Below are 19,641 nucleotides of genomic sequence, written 5' to 3' on the forward strand. Positions count from 1 at the left end.
TGGAAATAAGATATTAGCGACAACATACATAATGGAATACACAATGGAAAGAGCAAAAGCGTTAGTGAACAAGGCCCTAAGAAAACCTTATTCCCACCGTATGTTTTTCCACCCCATAAGAAAACCTTATTCCCACCTATGTTTTTCCACCAGCCCCGTTTACTCCCAAATGCTTTCTCTTTTATTTTATTTTTTCCCAAACACATTTACAACCAACTAATAGTGTATAACATAAAATTCAATTTACAAATATTTTATAATAGTTTTTACTATTTTATACCTACACTACACTACGATTGACATGAAAAACCATGCTAGGGCAGGTAAGGTAACGGATATAATTTTCAAAACAGATATAACACAATGCAATCCTATTTGTCCACTGTCATAGCATCTCCAACAGATATAGCAAGCTCCTTATGTCTAAAATTGAAATGTAAATCCTGAAAATGAAGCAGAATCCGTGAATGACACAATCCACAAAAGAGGAGGATTCAAACGATAGCCAAGGCAACTTGTGCTACATTTTAAGGAAATACAGACCCCAAAAATGGTTCCAGAACCTCCGATCTCTTATTTGAGTGACAGTTCGTGGTCTGATATTGTGAAACCAGTTATCTAAAGGGCTTCATTTTTAGTCACCGCGTGGTGAAGTATTTCTTCCTGTCCCGGAAACTTTTTCTTCAGACGGAAGTTGTTCGCCGCTTATTTGTCCAGCCTGAGGAATTGCATCTCAGCCGAGTAGAGCCAAGTTTCCTTAAAGAATACAGTCATCTAACAAGTCTGGAATTAACAAAGAATCACGATCAGGAAGCATAAACTAGATAATTGAAAATAGAAAAATCAGAACAAGAACAAGCTACTGAAGAAACGAGGAACTTCTGTTCCTCGCCAATTTTACATCTCATAACAATACGACGATTGGAAGAAGATGACATATTCTGCACCAACAATAAGCAATCACCTCGCAATTGTTTCATGAGCGGTACGCCCCTCCACCACATTCGAAATAAAGAATAGAGGTCAGACATGCAAGAAATGGGCTTTACCTCTTCCTCTTGCAAAGTATCCAGAGGCAGCAAAGTATGACCAAGGATCTTCTATGCCTTTTATTCTTCCAAATCCTCCCTCAAGTGCCCTCCACTGTCCTTACTTTTGCTGCTGATTGTTTCCTATTTTTCTTGATCCTGGCTTTCCTGGCCTTTATCCGGCGTTTCCTCTCATTGATGTCAATCCAGGCATAATTTGATGGTATGTGGAAAGGGTTAATCTCATCCTGGAAGTTGCAGCTTTCACTGTCGCTTGATTGCCCACCTCTGCTCCCTCTCATCCAAGAAGTCCATGACGTGGAAGCCTCCGACTCCTTAGACTTGGCATCTCGGAAATTAGCAGGGCTGGAGAAGGGGGTTGAGAACTCCTCCATTGGCTGAAGCTCCTCAAACTTCGTAAAGGTGACAAGCACCCGAATGGTTGGGACAATTGGAATAGCAACCTGCATTATGGAAACCAGTCATCATCATCATCCTTGATGGGAATGGCAAAGTAAATTGTCTTCTTTCACTCTTTTCGGTACAAGCTTGTTCACCTATTATATTTAACTCATTAAAATTCTCTCTTATTACTTAAAATATATTAATTTTCGTTTGCCTCCTTGTCCTTTACCTTCTACTGCAATAGGTATATGTTAATGTTCAAAAATTAAAGCAAAAATCTAATCACGAGATGCAATAACTACTTTTTAGAACAATGAATAATCAAAGGATAAATTCATGGATTAAGTGAACCATGAGGATTAGAGAGAATAATCATTGTACCACAAATCTAATTGATATAATATCAGGAATAATTCCTAATTTTTGAAGGAATTAACCCCAACTCTTATCCTAGTAACACTAATAATTGTGCTCATGGGTTCCAACATTTCCACCCAATGCATCATAGAAATCATTTATCAATTAGTGACAAGACATGGTTCAAGGTCAAGCTATTAGATTAAGTAACCAATGACAAGGTACGGTAAATGTCAAGCTGTTTGATTGAGTAACCAGCAGTGTGTTGGTCATGACATCAATGTAAAATCGTGACGGACATAAGAAGCATGGCCAATATATATAATGAGAGCAGGAACCCCAATTGAAAGTTACACCCATACCATTCATTTATACTAAACAGAGCAAAAATACAGAAGAAAAATTTCCTCACGTACTCATGTGGAATTTCTCTGCCTAATTGAAAATTGCAAAGAAAATACACTTCAATAAGCATGTTAGTATAATGAGAGCAGAAACATGTCATAACATCATGAAAAATCGTGACTGACATCAGAAGCATGGCCAATATATGTATAATGAGAGCAGGAACCCCAATTGCAAGTCACACCCATACCATTCATTTATACTAAACAGAGAAAAAATATAGAAGAAAAATTCTCCTCATGTACTCATGTGGAATTTCTCTGCCTAATTGAAAATTGCATAGAAAATATGTTTCAATAAGCATGTTAGTGGGTGGACAGAAACGCAATAAAAATAAATAGAATTCAACTATCTGATACTGTAGGAATAACTTAGAATATTTTAGAGCGGGGTGAGTTTGTAATTGTCTATCATATTAAGCACAGTAGTAGAAATATGTGGGACTAGAGATGAGTGTTTTCATCTCATTCTCTAAAAACCCTTCTTTCATTTTCGTTCTCTCATTCTCCAAAACACAATTAACCCTAGTTTTTTTTTTTTTTTCAAAAAAAAAAAAAAAATTCAACTAATACTTAGTAAATGCATAAATAAATAATTTGAACTCTGTCATTTGGCTCACCAAGTAGATAAACATTTCAACTATTTAGTTTTCTTTTGAAAATAAGCGTTTTCATCCCATTCTCTAAAAACCCTTCTTTCATTTTCGTTCTCATTCTCCAAAACACAATTAACCCTAGTTTTAACTTCCAACTGATACTTAGTAAATGCATAGATAACTAATTTGAACTCTGTCATTTGGCTCATCAAGTAGATAGACATTTCAACTATATAGTTTTCTTTTGAAAATAAAGGTACAGAAAAGGAATAAACCATTCCTTCATGTTAGAATGTTATATATATATATATATTGGGCCATTATGTAATTACATTATATTAGTAGGCCCTTGTGTTATTAAGGAGGCTTGTATCCCTTATATAAGCCTATATAGGCTTATTTGGTAGTGTGTCGGTGAAATATATATACATTTGTTCTCTCTGTTCTCTCTATCTCTCATGATAAACAACATGGTATCAGAGCGGGTTGTAGTTGTGATTGCATCTGGGTTGGGTTGTTCTTCTACAAATCAAAATCAAGATCGAAGCCAACTCTGTTCTTCGCTGAAGATTTGTTCGTCGTTCTCAGATCTGACTCGCTGAAGATTTGTTCGTCGTTCTCAAATCTGACACCTTTCGTTTTGCTAGTCGAGGCTTCCTTGGCTGTCGCAAGTTGCAGAAGCTCCATCATCGCGATCCCTCTCCGCTCCGTTGTTAGATCGCTGTTTTTTTTTTTGTTGTTGTTGGGTTGTCGTCACCGCTGCAAGGGCTAGGGTGTGTACTAGCCTTGTTTTTCCATTGCGAATCTCGGGTGCTGGAATTTCTTGTCGGTGGCAGAGTTCTGGTTCTCGCCGGCGCTGATTGTGAAGGAGAAGGGTGGTGTTTGGCTGCAGGAGTGAGGCTATTCCAACCCTGGTTTACTAAACCTGGGATAGTTATTCCAACCCTGGTTTCGTAAACCCGGGATAGCCCAGATTCGGCCAGTTTGACCAGATCCGATCCGAGATCCGACCCATTCGTCCAGATCCGACCCGTTATCCGGATCCGACCCGTTATCCGGATCCGACCCGTTTGCCCAAATCCGACCTGTTCTCGGATCCGACCCGTTTGCCCAGGTTCGGCCCGAATACCAATTCTGCTTCATATTTTCTTCTCTGTTTTGCTGGGTAAGACATGGCCTCCACTTCAGATTTGTTTTCTCCCACTTTTGGTCTTCATTCTTCCATGACTTCTGTTAAACTCAATGGGAAGAACTATATACTGTGGGCTAAATCAGTTAAAAATTTTCTCAAAGGTAGAGGCCTTGGTAATCATCTGACTAAAGAGAAACTCAAGGAAACTGATGCTTCTTTTGATGCATGGGAAAAGGAAGATGCTCAGATCATTTCTGTGATGATAAACAGTATTGAACCCCAAATTAGTACAACTTTACTTTATTTGGATACTGCAAAGGAGATATGGGACAGATTGCAGCAACTGTATTCTAGGACAGGTAATATCACTCGTGTTTATGAGCTTTGTAAGCAGTATTTTCATCTTGAACAAGGTAGTCACAGTATAGAAGAGTATTATTCCAAAGTTATGGGCATTTGTGAGGAGCTAAATATGTATCAGCCCATTACTGCTGATGTTCGCAGTATGCAACAACAACGTGAGGACTTTAATGTTGTTCGTTTTCTTACTGGTTTGTCCTAAGTTTATGAGTCTTTTCGTTCACAGATTATGGGCAGTCCCACACTTCCATCTCTTGCTGATGTGTTTTCTAGACTTCAGCGCGCTACACTTGTCAGTGATACCTCCACTTTGACTACTGGGCAGAGTGGTGAGCGTTCAGCATTGATTGTTTCAAAGGGTGAAAATACTGTTTTCCGTGGAGGTCGTGGGGGACGCTCCACACGTGGCGGTCGTGATTCACGGGGAGGACGTGGCCGTGGCAGGGAATCACGAAAATGTACTCATTGTGGTCTTTCTAATCATACTGTGAATTTTTGTTGGGACCTTCATGGCAAACCATCTAGTTATGCAAATCAAGTTTCCTCCTCTCCGAATGATGTTGCTTCTGGATCTCATAATGTAGCTGAATCAGATACGGTCCCTATCTCACGTGATGAGTATACTCAGTTTTTATCTTATAAGCAAGCATCTAATTCATCTTCCACGGCTACCTTTGCCCAGTCAGGTACTGCACCCACATGTCTATTGTCTTCCACTCGCAGTCCTTGGATCATAGACACTGGAGCATCCGATCATATGACTGGATGTTCTTCTCTTCTATCTGATTTTAATTCTGTACCTCCTTCTCAAAGAGTTACCCTTGCTAACGGTTCCTCCGCTAAGGTTTCAGGTTTGGGGACAACTCAACTTAGTGATTCCTTGTCTCTCTCATCTGTTTTATATGTTCCTCAGTTTCCCTTTAATTTAATGTCTGTCAGTAAGCTTACTAAATCTCTTCAGTGCTCTGTTACATTTTATCCTACTTTTTGTGTGTTTCAGGATCTCAAGACGAAGAAGACGATTGGTACGGGGAATGAAGCTGGTGGCTTATATTACTTTGATGTGGCACCTTATCCTGTGGCTCTTCAGTCTTCTCTGTCTCCATTCCAGTGGCACTGTCGTCTTGGACACCCGTCACTTCAAGTTCTGCAGCGTCAAGTTCCTAGTCTTAGTAATTTGAAATTCTTGTCATGTGAGGTTTGTCAATTTAGTAAGCACCATCGTGTGTCTTTCAAGTCTAAGGTTAATAATCGTGTCTCTAGTCCTTTTCATTTGGTTCATTCAGATGTATGGGGTCCAATAAAGCATTCTTCAATCAATAAATTTCATTATTTTGTGACATTTGTGGATGATTATTCTCGCCTGACTTGGTTGTTTTTAATGAAAGATCGTTCTGAGTTATTTTTAATTTTTCAAAAATTTCGAAAAGAAATCAAAACTCAGTTTGGCTGTCCAATTCGTATTTTACGTTCTGATAATGCTAAGGAATATTCTGCAACCCCTTTTGATACCTATCTTAGTGATAAAGGAATTATTCATCAAAATTCATGTGTTTATACTCCTCAACAAAATGGATTTGCAGAACGTAAGAATCGACACCTCTTAGAAGTAACCCGTGCTCTTTTGTTTCATATGCGCATGCCTAAACGGTTTTGGGGTGATGCTGTTCTTACTGCCTGTCATCTTATTAACCGTATGCCGTCATCTGTATTAGATGGCAAATCTCCACATTCTATTTTATTTCCTGATTCTCCTTTGTTTTCTCTTACTCCTCGAGTTATTGGTTGTGTCTGTTATGTCCACAATCTTGGTCCTGGTTTTGATAAACTTGACCCACGTGCCACAAAGTGTGTATTTCTTGGATACTCTCGTTCTCATAAAGGTTATCGTTGTTATAGTCCTGTTTCTCAACGGTACTTTATTAGCGTGGATGTGACCTTTTGTGAGTCCGTCCCATATTTTTCAGATAGTGATTCAATTCTTGATATTACTTCTGAGTCGCTTCTTCCTGCGGTTCCACTTCCCTCACTTTCTCTTCAGCCTAGATCTCCTTTGCCTGCCCCGTTACAGGTGTACACTCGAAGACCAAAGCCATCTGCTGTCGTGCCTCCTCCGTCGTCTTCAGAGTCTTTGGATCCAACACCTTCCACTGTGTCTGAATCCTTGCCTATTGCACTACGTAAAGCTCCTCGCTCCTGTGTTACTAAACATCCCATTGCTCAGTATGTCTCTTATAATTCCTTATCGCCATCTTTCTCATGTTTTTCCTCTCAATTGTCTACTACATTTGTTCCTAAGACTGTGCAGGATGCTTTGTCTGATTCAGGCTGGAGGAAAGCCATGCAAGATGAAATTGATGCTCTGCATCAGAATGACACGTGGAATCTTGTTCCTTTATCTCCAGGTGTCAAACCAATTGGTTGTCGCTGGGTCTACACTGTGAAGTATCTTCCAGATGGGTCCGTTGAGCGGTTAAAAGCTCGTCTTGTTGCCAAAGGTTATACCCAGACTTATGGTATTGACTATGATGGGACGTTTGCCCCTGTTGCTAAGATTTCTTCTATTCGTGTTTTGATTTCTCTTGCTGCTAATAGACATTGGCCTCTGTTTCAGTTAGACGTTAAAAATGCTTTTTTGCATGGTGACTTAGTCGAAAAGGTTTATATGGAGCAACCACCTGGGTTTGTTGCTCAGGGGGAGTCTCTTCACACTGTTTGTCGCCTTAAAAAGGCCCTATATGGATTGAAACAATCTCCACGGGCTTGGTTTGGAAAATTCTCTGAGGCAGCATTAAAATTTGGTCTTAACAGATGTCAGACTGACCATTCGGTATTTCACCAGCGCACTAAAGCTGGCTTCATCTTTCTTGTTGTATATGTAGATGATATTGTGATCACAGGTGATGATTCTGAAGGCATTGCTAAGTTGAAGTTGTTTCTGCAATATCGATTCCACACTAAAGACTTGGGTAAACTTAGGTATTTCTTGGGTATTGAAGTTGCTAGATCCAAGAAGGGTATAAGTTTATCACAACGAAAATATGTGTTGGATTTATTAGAAGAAACAGGTATGTTGGGTGGTCGCCCGGTTGATGCTCCTATGGATTCGAATACAAAACTTGTGTCTGATGAGGGTGATCTATTTAATGATCCGGGCAGATTTCGTCGTCTAGTTGGGAAATTAATTTATCTCACTATCACTCGACCTGATATTTCATATGCAGTTAGTGTTGTAAGTCAGTTTATGGGAGCTCCTAGAATGCCACATTGGATTGCTGTTCTTCGGATTATCCGATATCTCAAGCAAGCTCCAGGTGTTGGGTTACTATATAAATCAAATGGTCATCTCAGGGTGGAAGGTTTTACAGATGCCGATTGGGCTGGTTCTCCTTCAGATAGGAGATCTACTACAGGCTACTGCACATTTGTAGGAGGCAATCTTGTTACATGGCGAAGTAAAAAGCAAACGGTGGTAGCTCGATCTAGTGTTGAAGCTGAGTATAGGGCAATGGCTCATACTACTAGTGAGTTGACCTGGATACAACATTTTCTAAAAGAACTTGGGTTGACAGTTGAAGTTCCTACTCCATTGTTCTGTGATAATCAAGCAGCAGTTCACATTGCCTCAAATCCTGTGTTTCATGAGAGGACCAAACATATTGAAGTTGATTGTCACTTCATTCGAGAAAAGATATTGCTTAGGAGCATCTCTACTCCATTCGTGAAGTCTGAAGATCAATTAGCTGATATGTTTACCAAAGCATTGGGTCATAACCGGTTAAGAACTATCTGTTCCAAGCTAGGATTATTTGATATATATTCTCCAACTTGAGGGGGAGTGTTAGAATGTTATATATATATATATGTTGGACCATTATGTAATTACATTATATTAGTAGGCCCTTGTGTTATTAAGGAGGCTTGTATCCCTTATATAAGCCTATATAGGCTTATTTGGTAGTGTGTCGGTGAAATATATATACATTTGTTCTCTCTGTTCTCTCTATCTCTCATGATAAACAACACTTCACAAGAGATACTTCTAGTGGTGTTTGAAAGTTGCCAAGGAGAATGAATGACAGTTTGGAACATTTGATAATCGAATCTTATGATATATAGGTGGCACCATTTTATACAATCCGCTAAACACCAATATTACCGACAATAATGAAGTCAAGTTTTGATATTGTGTGGAATAGGCTGGGCCATGCCTAATGGATCGGTTGATTGTCTGAGTGACTTATGCAGCTATGCCGCTTGGATATTTAGGCTTGATTCAGCTTGGATGTTTAGGGCCAAATTTTTATGTTATGTGTTTTTTTTTTCCCCCAATAAATTTCTAGAGCCAAAGTTGCTTTTCAAATATGACCAGAATTTATTTTTCTTATTTCTTTTTCACCCCTTTTTGGTGTCACGAGATACCCGATCCCATCACGAATTCAGTTTGCTGGCAAAATTTTCAGTACTATTCTAGGGCCACTCATTAGGGGGAGCAAAATTGTGTGCATTTAGGCCATAACTTGGAATAATCTTAGAAAACTTTAGAACCTAGGAATTTATGTTTCCTCCAAGACTCTAACCATTGGGGTGTTACTTAAGAGCTAATATATAATTCATTATAAATGCAGTATAATATAATTAAGTTTAATCACTCTTATCCACAGCCACCGAAGTAAGTTCACGTTGCAGTATGACACTCAGTAGCAACCAAAACTTACAAATAGTAAGTAGCAAGAGTATGATCTAGGGCCAGTGCTTGTGGCTCATGTCCAGAATCTATGCCAAATCAAAACTCAACTAAAGGATTGATAACTTGACCTAGCCTACCAGAACACAGAATCATTAGGTTGGATGGGGATGGCAAGACTCGCATTTGGAGATTATGACAATAGAACATTATTCACTAAACAGGAAATCTAACAAAAGTTTTTTGTGGATTTTGTTAGGTGAAGGGAAAGGTGAATACTTAAAAGTCATTTGTGGATTTTGTTAAAAATATAGATTCTTTTGTCTGTTTATAGGTTCCCTTTTTCTTAATACGTCCTGTGTACTGGATTGCACCTAGAGATGGAAATTGGGACTGGCAATGATGGGCCTGCTATTCTGACTCCGTGGCTACGCCTGTTGGAAATATCTTTTAATCCAATATTAGTTCTCATCTCAGACCTGTAATGGGCTTGTTAGACAATCAAATGTGTCCTAAACTCTTAATCTATTAATGAATGTAACTAACAATGTCTATCAAACTCGTACACTTCCTTGTTACTTGATCTTTAAAAAAAACAAAAAAAGCCCATACACTTCCACACAAACAATAATGTCTCAAGCACACGGAGATATAGAGAGAACAAATTAGACAAAAAAGACAAAACAACATAATGCAAATATAAATACAGGTGGAGTGGGACTGGGAGAACAAAAGCACAAAGGCTTGAACCCACAACCTCCTAGAAATAAAACTCTGGCACCATATTAGGTAACATGTTTCTCCATCCTGTTTTATCTGTTTTGAACCTCATTCTCTCTGTCTGTCTCTTCATGTGAGGAGGATAAGTTGATAGACAATACTTAGTCCATTCCTTATCAAATTAAGCCTTTAAGGCAAATAATAGTCAAACAGGGTATTAGAAATTTGGTTCCGGGAGGTCATAGTAAGGCAATGATGTATGTTTATAAGCTAATAGCATCCATCATTTTCTGGTTATATTCATTACTTTTTGTTTCTTAATGGGGCCATTGCTTGGTGCAGTGGCAAAAACTCAGGCTAGCAACTTTGAGAATAGATGTTCTAGTCAAAGGAGAGCCATTTTGTGCAAATAACGCCAAAGGTTAACTCAGTATATAATCCACTTAAAGGGATGGGGATATGTAGAGGCCCTAGAGGGGTTTTCTGATAGAAGGATACATGTCATAACCGGAAAGGCCACCAGAAAGGGGTGAGAATGGTGGAGGAGGAGGAAAGAAGAGAGAGGAAAGAGAGGGTGGCCATCCCATGCCCAAGGAGTGGGATATTCTCTAGATAGGGGGAGGACCCTTCATTTATCAGTGGAAGGGGTGTTTATAGCTAAAATCACATGTGAGGCCTCCACACATGTGAAAGACAAGTAATGAGTTGAGGACACGTCTTGAGTGGTGTCATTCCAAAAGAATGACGTGTCTTATTGGACCCTTTCCATCTCTCTTCTCAACTATGTAAATACCACTTACTAGAAGCGGCTAATCGCGTGGTATAAAGAGAATGAGTCCACATGCCGCTACTTCAATAGCTTGTAGTGACCCAATTACTGTGTCAAGATCCCCCGTGACACCATTCCTAGTCAGCACTTCCCTCTTGGCCCACTAAATCACACCCTCCTTGACGTATTATGGTTTGTTATGACAAACACAACGAACCCAAGATAGAACCAAAAATCAAGATAGAAAAGTAAACACACCACACAAAGAACACAAAGAACACAAAGATTTATACGTGGTTCAGCAACAGCCTACGTCCACGGTAGAGATCCAGCGAAAGACTTCACTATGTGTAAAATCGAAGGGTACAAGTTTTCAACCGCTCTCTGTGTTATGTACGAATTTCAGAATCTCTCTCTTACACTACTCCAAACCCTAAGCGCCCTTATATATCTGGCTACAAGAGACTAATTAGGGTCCACGACCCATGAGCAAACAACGGGTCAAAATTTTGGTCGTCGAGTAGTAAGCAGGTCGAAACGCGACCTGGCACCAAATTCGGACCACAACATCACATGGTTAATAATTACCTATGTGGCTAACAGGTGGCCAAGACCGAAATCTTTTACCTACGGGATGGAACTATAGAAAATGACCTTCAAGCATCTGCATTCCATGATTTTCACATTTGAGAGCAGTACCACATGAAGATTTAACTACGTACACAATCTTCTTTTATTATAGCTGTGGAAGTGTCCTAAGTCTTAGCTTTGTAACTAAGACAATTCAGTTTTTACTTTGACCAAATTTAAGGACATATCCTCTTTTAGCAAATATGTTTATTGCATGAATTCAAAAAATACATCCACTCAAAACAATCAGTCAACCTGAACCATTCGGCTAAAGCAAGATGGTGCTGCTGTCAACCTGCGACTACACTCTCATAATTGAATGCATGTCAAATTTTATCATGAAATTCCATTCTTGTCATTTGGCCTCTTACGGAAGAACATGCCATAAGTAAACAACAGAACCCGCTTAGATTTTGAGGGGCATCACATCAACAAGGATCTTAGCAAAGTTTGGGAGAGACGACAATAAAGTTTTTACCAGATTCTGTCTGAAGAATTGGAATTTATTGATATTTAAATACCATAAGTTTTAACCATTTAACCTCCTTGATACAGTTTGCAACAAGCTTATTTATCACATTAAATGTTGTCATCATGATTTAATGACTACATGACAGCAGAGAGCAGTGAGTCAAAGTTTATAATACGGACCAAAGCCAAATTGATTTAGTTGCGCTCAACAGAACCAATGAAAGCTGTCAAAATGAATTGTGTCAACAACACAGTACAAGATTTACGACGGGCTATAAAATTTTAATCCACCCTGGAGATGTTATCTAAGATTAGCACGCAATAAAGATGTGTCAGAGTAACAATGATGAAATTCCTATCAGCAATTGAAGGCTCTAGGAAGCTTGATATTGGTATGAATGAATTTTGTCAGTGCAAAAAAGTTTGACCAAAATGACAAACTGCTCATAAAAAAACACAGAAAAACACGTCAACACCTGACCAGTTCTTTCTTTTTTTTTTTTTTTTTTTTTTTTTTTATGCCGCTTGTTGAGGATCTACCTCGAAGATTAGTGATTGTGTCAAACGCAAGAGACAAACTTTGCAGATGACTTATGTCCCTTAACATTGTAATGTGGCATGTCAAAAAAAAAAAAAAAATCGCTTGGAGATTATATGGGAATTCACAAATTATAATGCATTTGGGACATAACTATGCTTCAACACAGTTTCACTCTATCAGAGAGAGAGATACAGTGCTGAAGCATAATTAATTAAGAAACACTAGTAAGCGCACATAGATGATAAAATTAGGAAAAGTAGACTTCGGTGGTATGGACATATTCAGCGTAGACCCAAGTGCACCTGTTAAAAGAGGAAGAGTTGTTTTCCTAGAAGGTAAACGACAAAGAGGCCAACCAAAGCAATAATGTTCCAAGACCATGTCCAGGAAGGCAATTTTTCAGAAGAAGGGTGGCTGGTTATGAAGAGTGTTGACATTCATACAATAATGTTCCAAGACCATTATCTTGATTTCCTTTTTTTTTTTTTTTTTTTTTTTAGTAGGAGGTGAGGGCTGCAATCCTCCTTGAGAACTACAAAATAGTGATATGTGTTCCCAAGGTAGATGCTAAATTGCTACACAACAGTATCCTTTCAACATTTTGATACAGTATGGTCATTCTTAAAACCTTTAGGAAAGAGAGAACTTCGAGGAGAATTGCTGAGTAATTGGAAGATGTGAGGATTGAACAGTCTAAGTAACTTTACATAAGTGTCATGTATGTCATGCAAGCGTGCACAACACACGTGAACACACACCACACACACTTATCATTATAAGAACATCACATCATTTAGAAGAATAGAAGTAGCAGCTATGACTGAAATGCTCCTCTGTTCTCCCTTGTCGGAGTTGAAGTAGTTGCACCAGCGACACCCTTCTAGAATCTCAATATCTCAAGTGTGCAGCGAGTTCTCTTTATAGGGTCAGTAACATGAGTAGCAAGTTGCTTACTTATCAAAAAAAAAAAAAACATGAGTAGCAAGTTGCTTATAAGAGCCAAATAAAGACTATTGAATTTGGAAGGGAAAAAACTTGATTAGTTAGGAGTTAGGACTCGTCCCAAGCCTTTCACTAATTCTCAAACTATCAACAAGGAAAGCACGTATGAACTAAATAAAAGCTGAAGAGCAGACGCAAAAAAAAAAAAAAAAAATCTAGGGAAGCCAAAAAAATAGAAGCTATGAATCATAGTCGTGACAAGAGGAATGAACTTATATTTCTATTCAGTGTAAAAACACCAACAGACTTGCTTCACTTTACACTTTACGGGCAAACTAAAATATAAGTGCTCCTGTGAGATCTAAATTTTGCCCATTTTGAAACCATGTATGAACATATGAAGTTCAGATGAGATGACATGAAGTACTATAAGCATATGCAAACAGTGAAAAAAAAAAAAATCATATGGAAAAGAGGAAAAAAAAATATAGAAGGACAAACACAATAACAGCAGAATCAAATATGCAAGAGAAATTATAATCACAAAATACCTTGACAGGAAATGTGCCTTGAGGTAGTTTAGTAGTCAAAAGATCCCTCAATCTCCTAATGGCCCTCACCTTATTGGCTAAGATGTCAAGTAAAGGCAAGAGCTCTTCTATCTTCAAAGGGAAATCTGGTGTCAACCACAGAACAGGTCTCAAACCCTTTTTATACTTGCTCTCATTCTTAGAATCACTTGTAGCCCCTTTCTTCTTTTTTTTCTTGCTGCTTTTATCTTTGTTCTTTTTAACATCCCCCATTTCTTCCCTGGGGATTTTAGATGATGATCTTTGACTATAATTAGGTTGCCGGTTGCTATTCTCAGGAGCCAACTTTGACAACTTCTTTAAAATCTTTAAATCCTCGGGATTATCACCTCCATGCTTCGAACCTTTCTTATTCCAACCAAACCAACTCTTCTTCTGTTTGACAACACCATTAAATTCATTACTTTCAGAGGAAGCTCCACCATTTTCACTGCAATCCTGACCCTCATGTTCCTCGTCCTCACAAAGACCATCTGAATTCCCCATTTCAAGTGCAGAATCTAATTGCATCCTTTCCTCAGCTGTCAACAAATCATCATAATCATGTTCACCTCCATTTATTATTCTTCCATCATCATCCACAGAAAAAAGCTCCTCGTCAGTCATAGCACCAGGAACCTGCCTCGATTTCACACTCACCGTCACATTAAGCATGTCATAGACCTTGGCTTTCCAATTTCCTACCATCTCACTCCTCTCTTGCCGCCTCCAATTATGTTGGGGAACAAGCTCAGCCTTAGTAATGTCAATACCTGGCTTATACATGTTAGTTTGAGACATCAAGGTCACTTCGTGGGCGACTTCCGCTTCCGTTGGTTGAGCACCAGCTCCCTCCAAAGTGTTTGTTATTTCTTTCCTCTTGTGAGCAAGTGCAATCAAAGAACCAGGAGGTAAAGATATATTACCATCTTCAGAAGAATATCCATCTCCAAGGAAGAGGAAAGTTTGATCGGAGCGTTGAATACGAAACCCATCAAAGCCAGCAAGGGTCATATCAGCACGGAGATTAGAGCCACGCTTCCAAATTCTGTAAGTGTCTGACGGGGCAACGCGGCCGATGAATGGAATGACAGAGCTTTCAAAATGGAAGGTTATTTCCATGTAAAAATCACGAAGTCGAGCTGTTGAGGCAATAATGCGAGGAAGCCTACGACACCATTTAGCCCAGGCAAGAAACTGGTAATGCTGGGCGATGATAATAGCAATCTTTTCCTCTCTGGCACAAATTGCTTCTTGAAGAGCACTCCATCCATCCTCATTCTGAAGACTCCAGTCAGCACCGGCTGCCATTAAAATCTCAGCTGACATTGGATCACGGAAGCGCACAGCAAGGTGCAGTGGGGTTTCACGGCCCGGAACATCCCGCCGATCAATAACAGCAGATACAGCGTCAGCTTCTACCTCAGCAGCAAGAGATTCAGCTTCAGTGTTAACCTCGCCAGCCTTAGCGAGCTGAGGGAGGGTTGAGGTGATTCTTCTGAGGGCGGCATGGTCACAGCGTGCAACCGCTAAATGAGCAGGACTGTGGGCATATTTAGACCAATCTTCCATTGAATCTTTTGTTTCCTATTACTTTTACAAAGCTACGGTTTCTTCCATTTCTATTCTAAAGTTCAAACTGCAGAGTTGGAACATTGGAGTATATACTCAAAACTTTAATCTTCTCCAAACATCCAATTATTGTGTTATTGTAGGGTTTCAGACACTATAAAAGGCCAGAAAAACTTATGGGTTTTGGCCCTCTACTACTATAGTCAACTTCAGATTCACAGTTATCACTATATATCTCTTCAATGGCACTCAAATTATTCCGAAAATCCAAATCAAAACCCTCTAAAGAAGAAGAACAATTATAAGAAATTTAAATTCAAATTCAAACCACTTCAAATTACAGTCACCTAATCATTCTTCTATATCATCAAAGACACCAGTCAGTTGCTGAAAGCGTGGCACACTTCAACATCCTATATGAAATCCAATGATCCGTACAGTGGCTTTCAAAGAGCTCAAATCTGAAAAATTAAATCAATAATAATAAAATACCATAAAACAGAAAATTCAAAATCGCATAAATTACCAGAAAAAAGCAAATCCTAATTTTGTGCATCACATACTGGATAACAAGCAATTCTCTTATAGCTAAAAAGTACTTGACTCCGTCATTTAGCAGGTTTACATATACATTTATATATATACACACATACATACACGAAGCTCCTTTTCGATAAGATAAATTTGCTTCTTATCCGGTATCTGATGCCCAAATATTAGCTTTATAATAGTAGGATTGGTTATGTGTGTGTATATCCATATATGCTATATATATAGCTATCTATATATGCATATACAGCTATCTCTTGATTTCAAAATTCTTTTCTATCAGTTAATTTTTCTCTCTCTCTCAAGTCGAGATGGGTTGTGAAAATTTATAGCTGGGAAAAAAACACCTGAAAATGCGAATTTTGAGTCGGAGATGTGTTGATTTATCTGATATATAGCTCTGATCCTTCTCATTGTTCTTCAATTGAGCTCTGGAGAGAGAAGATTGAGTTCTAGAGAGAGAAGATAGAAGAAATTAAACGAACAGATCATCACATCGGAGAGTTTAGGATCAGTCAATGGTATATATGGATCTTCTTCTTCCTCTCCCCTCCGCTGTCTCAGCCATCAATGCTGTTCTCGCAGAACAGACATGACAAACTCGACCCGAGTCGTTCCCCCAACCCAATCAGCGCTCTCTCTCTCTCCACCTCCCTCCCGCTTTCCCTCTCTCTATATATATATATATCAATTTTTCTATATCTACTACCTATGGACTTGACTTCTTTTTGGGGTTTTTATTTTTTTACTATATATAAAAAAAAATCCTTGTGTTTTCTCTCTCTAAAACTATTGGGTGGGTCAATATTTAATTTGAGTGAAGGTACAAATAAATTAGCGGGCAAATGAAATCATGAACAATTAGGGCTAGTTTATTAAGCAAATGAATTAAGTTCGCACTCGTTTCTTATGCTCGTTTAATTAATAAGTCGATCTCATATAGAGTGGAGCTCGGCTCGTGAAAATGAGTTCATATAGACTTGTTTATGTTCGTTAACATAGGCTTGTCTAGGCTCATATATGGTTTGTGAACCATAAACTCGTGAACATGGTGAGTTTGAAAACAAGCGTGAACCAATTTTGAACATATGAGTTCAATTTGTTTACTTAAGCGAGACGAGCCAAGTTGAGCTGGGTTTGAGCTGTTTAAAATCATAATCAGTTTGAGTTCAATTTTTTGAGCTTATCATGATCCCGAGTTGAGCCTGTAACAAACGGGCCTGAGCTCGAGCAGCTCAGCTCGATTACGTTCGTTTGGAGCCTTATAAATAATGATGGATCGACTGCAATGAATTTTATTTTATTTATTTATTTATTTATTTTTTGTGACTCAATAAATAGTGTCGATAAGAGAATTCTTGTCATCCCTGAATAAAAATGAGCACTGAAATAAACTCCGACACCCAACTGTCTTTAAGTTTACTAATTTACGGTAAGAATAAAGTCTTTCTCCTCGTAGGGTGTTCATCTCGGAACTTCTATTATATTTTTTTATTTTATATAAAACTCCAATAAATAGCGTCCAAGAAAAACTCTAATCCACATCTCCTACTAAGGTGTTTCTATCTCCAATAACTTGATGGATCATTTCCCTATATAGTTATATTATCACAACGCAAGAAAAGTATTATGATCTATATTTTTTACGATTAATTTACAAAAGAAAAAGGAATAGTAGTTATTTACCAATGGTAAAGTTTTTTTACTTTATTTTCTTTTAATTCAATTTTTTGTTATATGATGGTTAGCACCAATACAGGAGATACCTATAATGATGTACAATTTTTATTAGGATAGGATCAATTTACGCGAGGTATTTTTTTTACTTTCTTTTACTTTTTAACTTGTGTTTAAAGGTTTTTTTTTTTTTTATTTTTTTTTTTTACTTTCTTTCTCTTAGTAATATAATATTGGAATAAAGTTTTATGTTGAAATGTTAAAACTTCGTGTTTGTGAGATAGATGAGGTTAAAAAAAAAAAAAAAATTCCTATAAAATGAAATTCTTTTTATATTTATATAAATAGATATCACCATCATTATCATTAGTAGTACTAGTTTGCGTAATTATCTTTCGATGCCTTAAATTATAGATGCAATTTGATTCATTTTTTCAAAATAATGCATATACATTGTGTATTGAGCTTGAAGTGCTAGTAAATTTTCAATGAAACAGTAATAACAACGTGACACCACCCATATGGCACTACATATAATATATAGAGCCCTCACTCAATTCAGATACAATATTGTACGTGTCATTACGATTTGTGTCATAATTAGTGAAGAACCTACATATAACACTTCATTCTTCTACACCTAGGCGATGTGAAAATTATGAATACATGTAAATTGCACACATAGCTCACAACAAAACCTTGCCTCTCCCAAGCCTCCTCCCGCCGCTCACACTACAAGTTATTAAATCTTACCATGCAAACAAGTTGGAATAATAAACTCAAAAGCCTACACACCATGAGCAAACCTCCTCTCTCTATCCAGTACCACCATGAGCAACTACAACCACCTTCCATCTCCAATCAGTCTCACCACCATCACCAACCTTAGCAACCCCAGCTCAAACAGAAGAAAACTATACAGCATCAGCTGCAACCCTTTGACAAACAGAAAACTATGCTCACCAAAACACAAGGCCAAAAAACATCTTCCCAACAGTTTAACCAAAAACCCTCACTCAATCAAAACAACCACTCTCATCACCAGTTCCCCTCAATTAATAACCCCATTCCAAATCATCTAAAGCCACCATTCTCCCCTTTACGTTGTAAATGCATCCCACCTATAATCACAAAATAGACCACAACATTAAAAAAACCAACAAAAACAAGTCACCACCATTCACCGCTAACTTATAGACCAACAAAACCTACAACCCTGCTAACACAAGTTTATCATCCCCATTACCATCTTCCCTCAACGGAAAACCATTCCCATCACCAACCATCAAACCAATCCAAAACACAAGGAACACAATACATGTTCCCTCCTCCTTAACAAAAGAGCACATTTCCCCTCACTCACAGGAAATCTCCACTGTCCATAAGCAAGTTTCAACCTCACCACAACCATAGTTCTCCAGGGCACCAGATTGATCGCCTCACTGAACAACTGCAGTGGAAAGATGAGAATTTAGGCAAAGCATTGGACATATTCAAGGAAAAGAACGAGATCATCTTTGAATTAAGGGAAGAAATTGCTCAATCTAAAACCCATAATGCATAACCTAACATGCACTGAGGCTACAAGGACACCATCTCAAAGTTACAAACAGAACTTGCTGAGCTCAAGAGGCAGATCCACCACCAACAGCCACTAATAACCACCACCTCAAACTTCGATGATCTGACAAACAAGGTGGACCTAAGTTTGTGTTCAAATTTGAATTTGAATTCAAATGGAACTGCTACATTACCATTGCAGGCACATCTACAGGCATCACTGTCAACTGTACCATCCTTACCACATACCCCACACACCATTCCAATTAAGGTAAGCCCTCCCACCAACCTCATCCCATCCCCTACTTTACAACCTACATTTGGCTTACAACCAAACTCTCCACACACTATTGCCAACCCTATACCTATATCTACCTTAGTACATCACATCACTGATCCACAACTTTCCAAACCTCATTCCCCCCCCCCCCCCCCCCCCCCGGGAGCCATTAACCATCAGACAAAACTATGGTCTGAAGTGGTGAAATAATGCAATGACAAAATGAAATTTGAATTCCTCCCTCCACCCTCACCTTCAGCCATCATTGAACCTCCAAAAGAAGTATTTGAAGAAGGTCTCCAATTCTGGAATGAATCTCACCTGGTAGGGATATCCATCCATAAAAAAATCCCCTTCAAGGTCATCCAATCAGTAACAACCAAGTTATGTAG

General features: G+C 38.5%; 1 protein-coding gene across 2 annotated transcripts; it reads right to left on the reverse strand.

Moving 5' to 3' along the window:
• Window positions 1-296: 296 nt before the first annotated feature.
• Window positions 297-16,407, reverse strand: LOC132311695 (uncharacterized). 2 transcript variants are annotated; one of them, XM_059809737.1, is made up of 4 exons: window positions 16,080-16,407; window positions 13,594-15,644; window positions 1,050-1,492; window positions 297-783 (listed from the first exon to the last, which is right to left on the reverse strand). In XM_059809737.1, the coding sequence occupies exons 2-3, from the start codon at window positions 15,181-15,183 to the stop codon at window positions 1,130-1,132; spliced, it is 1,953 nt and encodes a 650-aa protein (XP_059665720.1). In that variant the 5' UTR covers window positions 15,184-15,644; window positions 16,080-16,407; the 3' UTR covers window positions 297-783; window positions 1,050-1,129. The 2 variants fall into 2 exon arrangements, with proteins under 2 accessions (XP_059665720.1, XP_059665721.1); XM_059809738.1 differs by having other exon boundaries at window positions 965-1,492.
• Between the last annotated feature and the right edge of the window lie 3,234 nt (window positions 16,408-19,641).

Source organism: Cornus florida, unplaced genomic scaffold (assembly GCF_030987335.1).
Source record: "Cornus florida cultivar Cherokee Brave unplaced genomic scaffold, ASM3098733v1 CherokeeBrave_3.0.0_Hap2_Chr06, whole genome shotgun sequence".
NCBI classification, from domain to species: Eukaryota; Viridiplantae; Streptophyta; class Magnoliopsida; order Cornales; family Cornaceae; genus Cornus; species Cornus florida.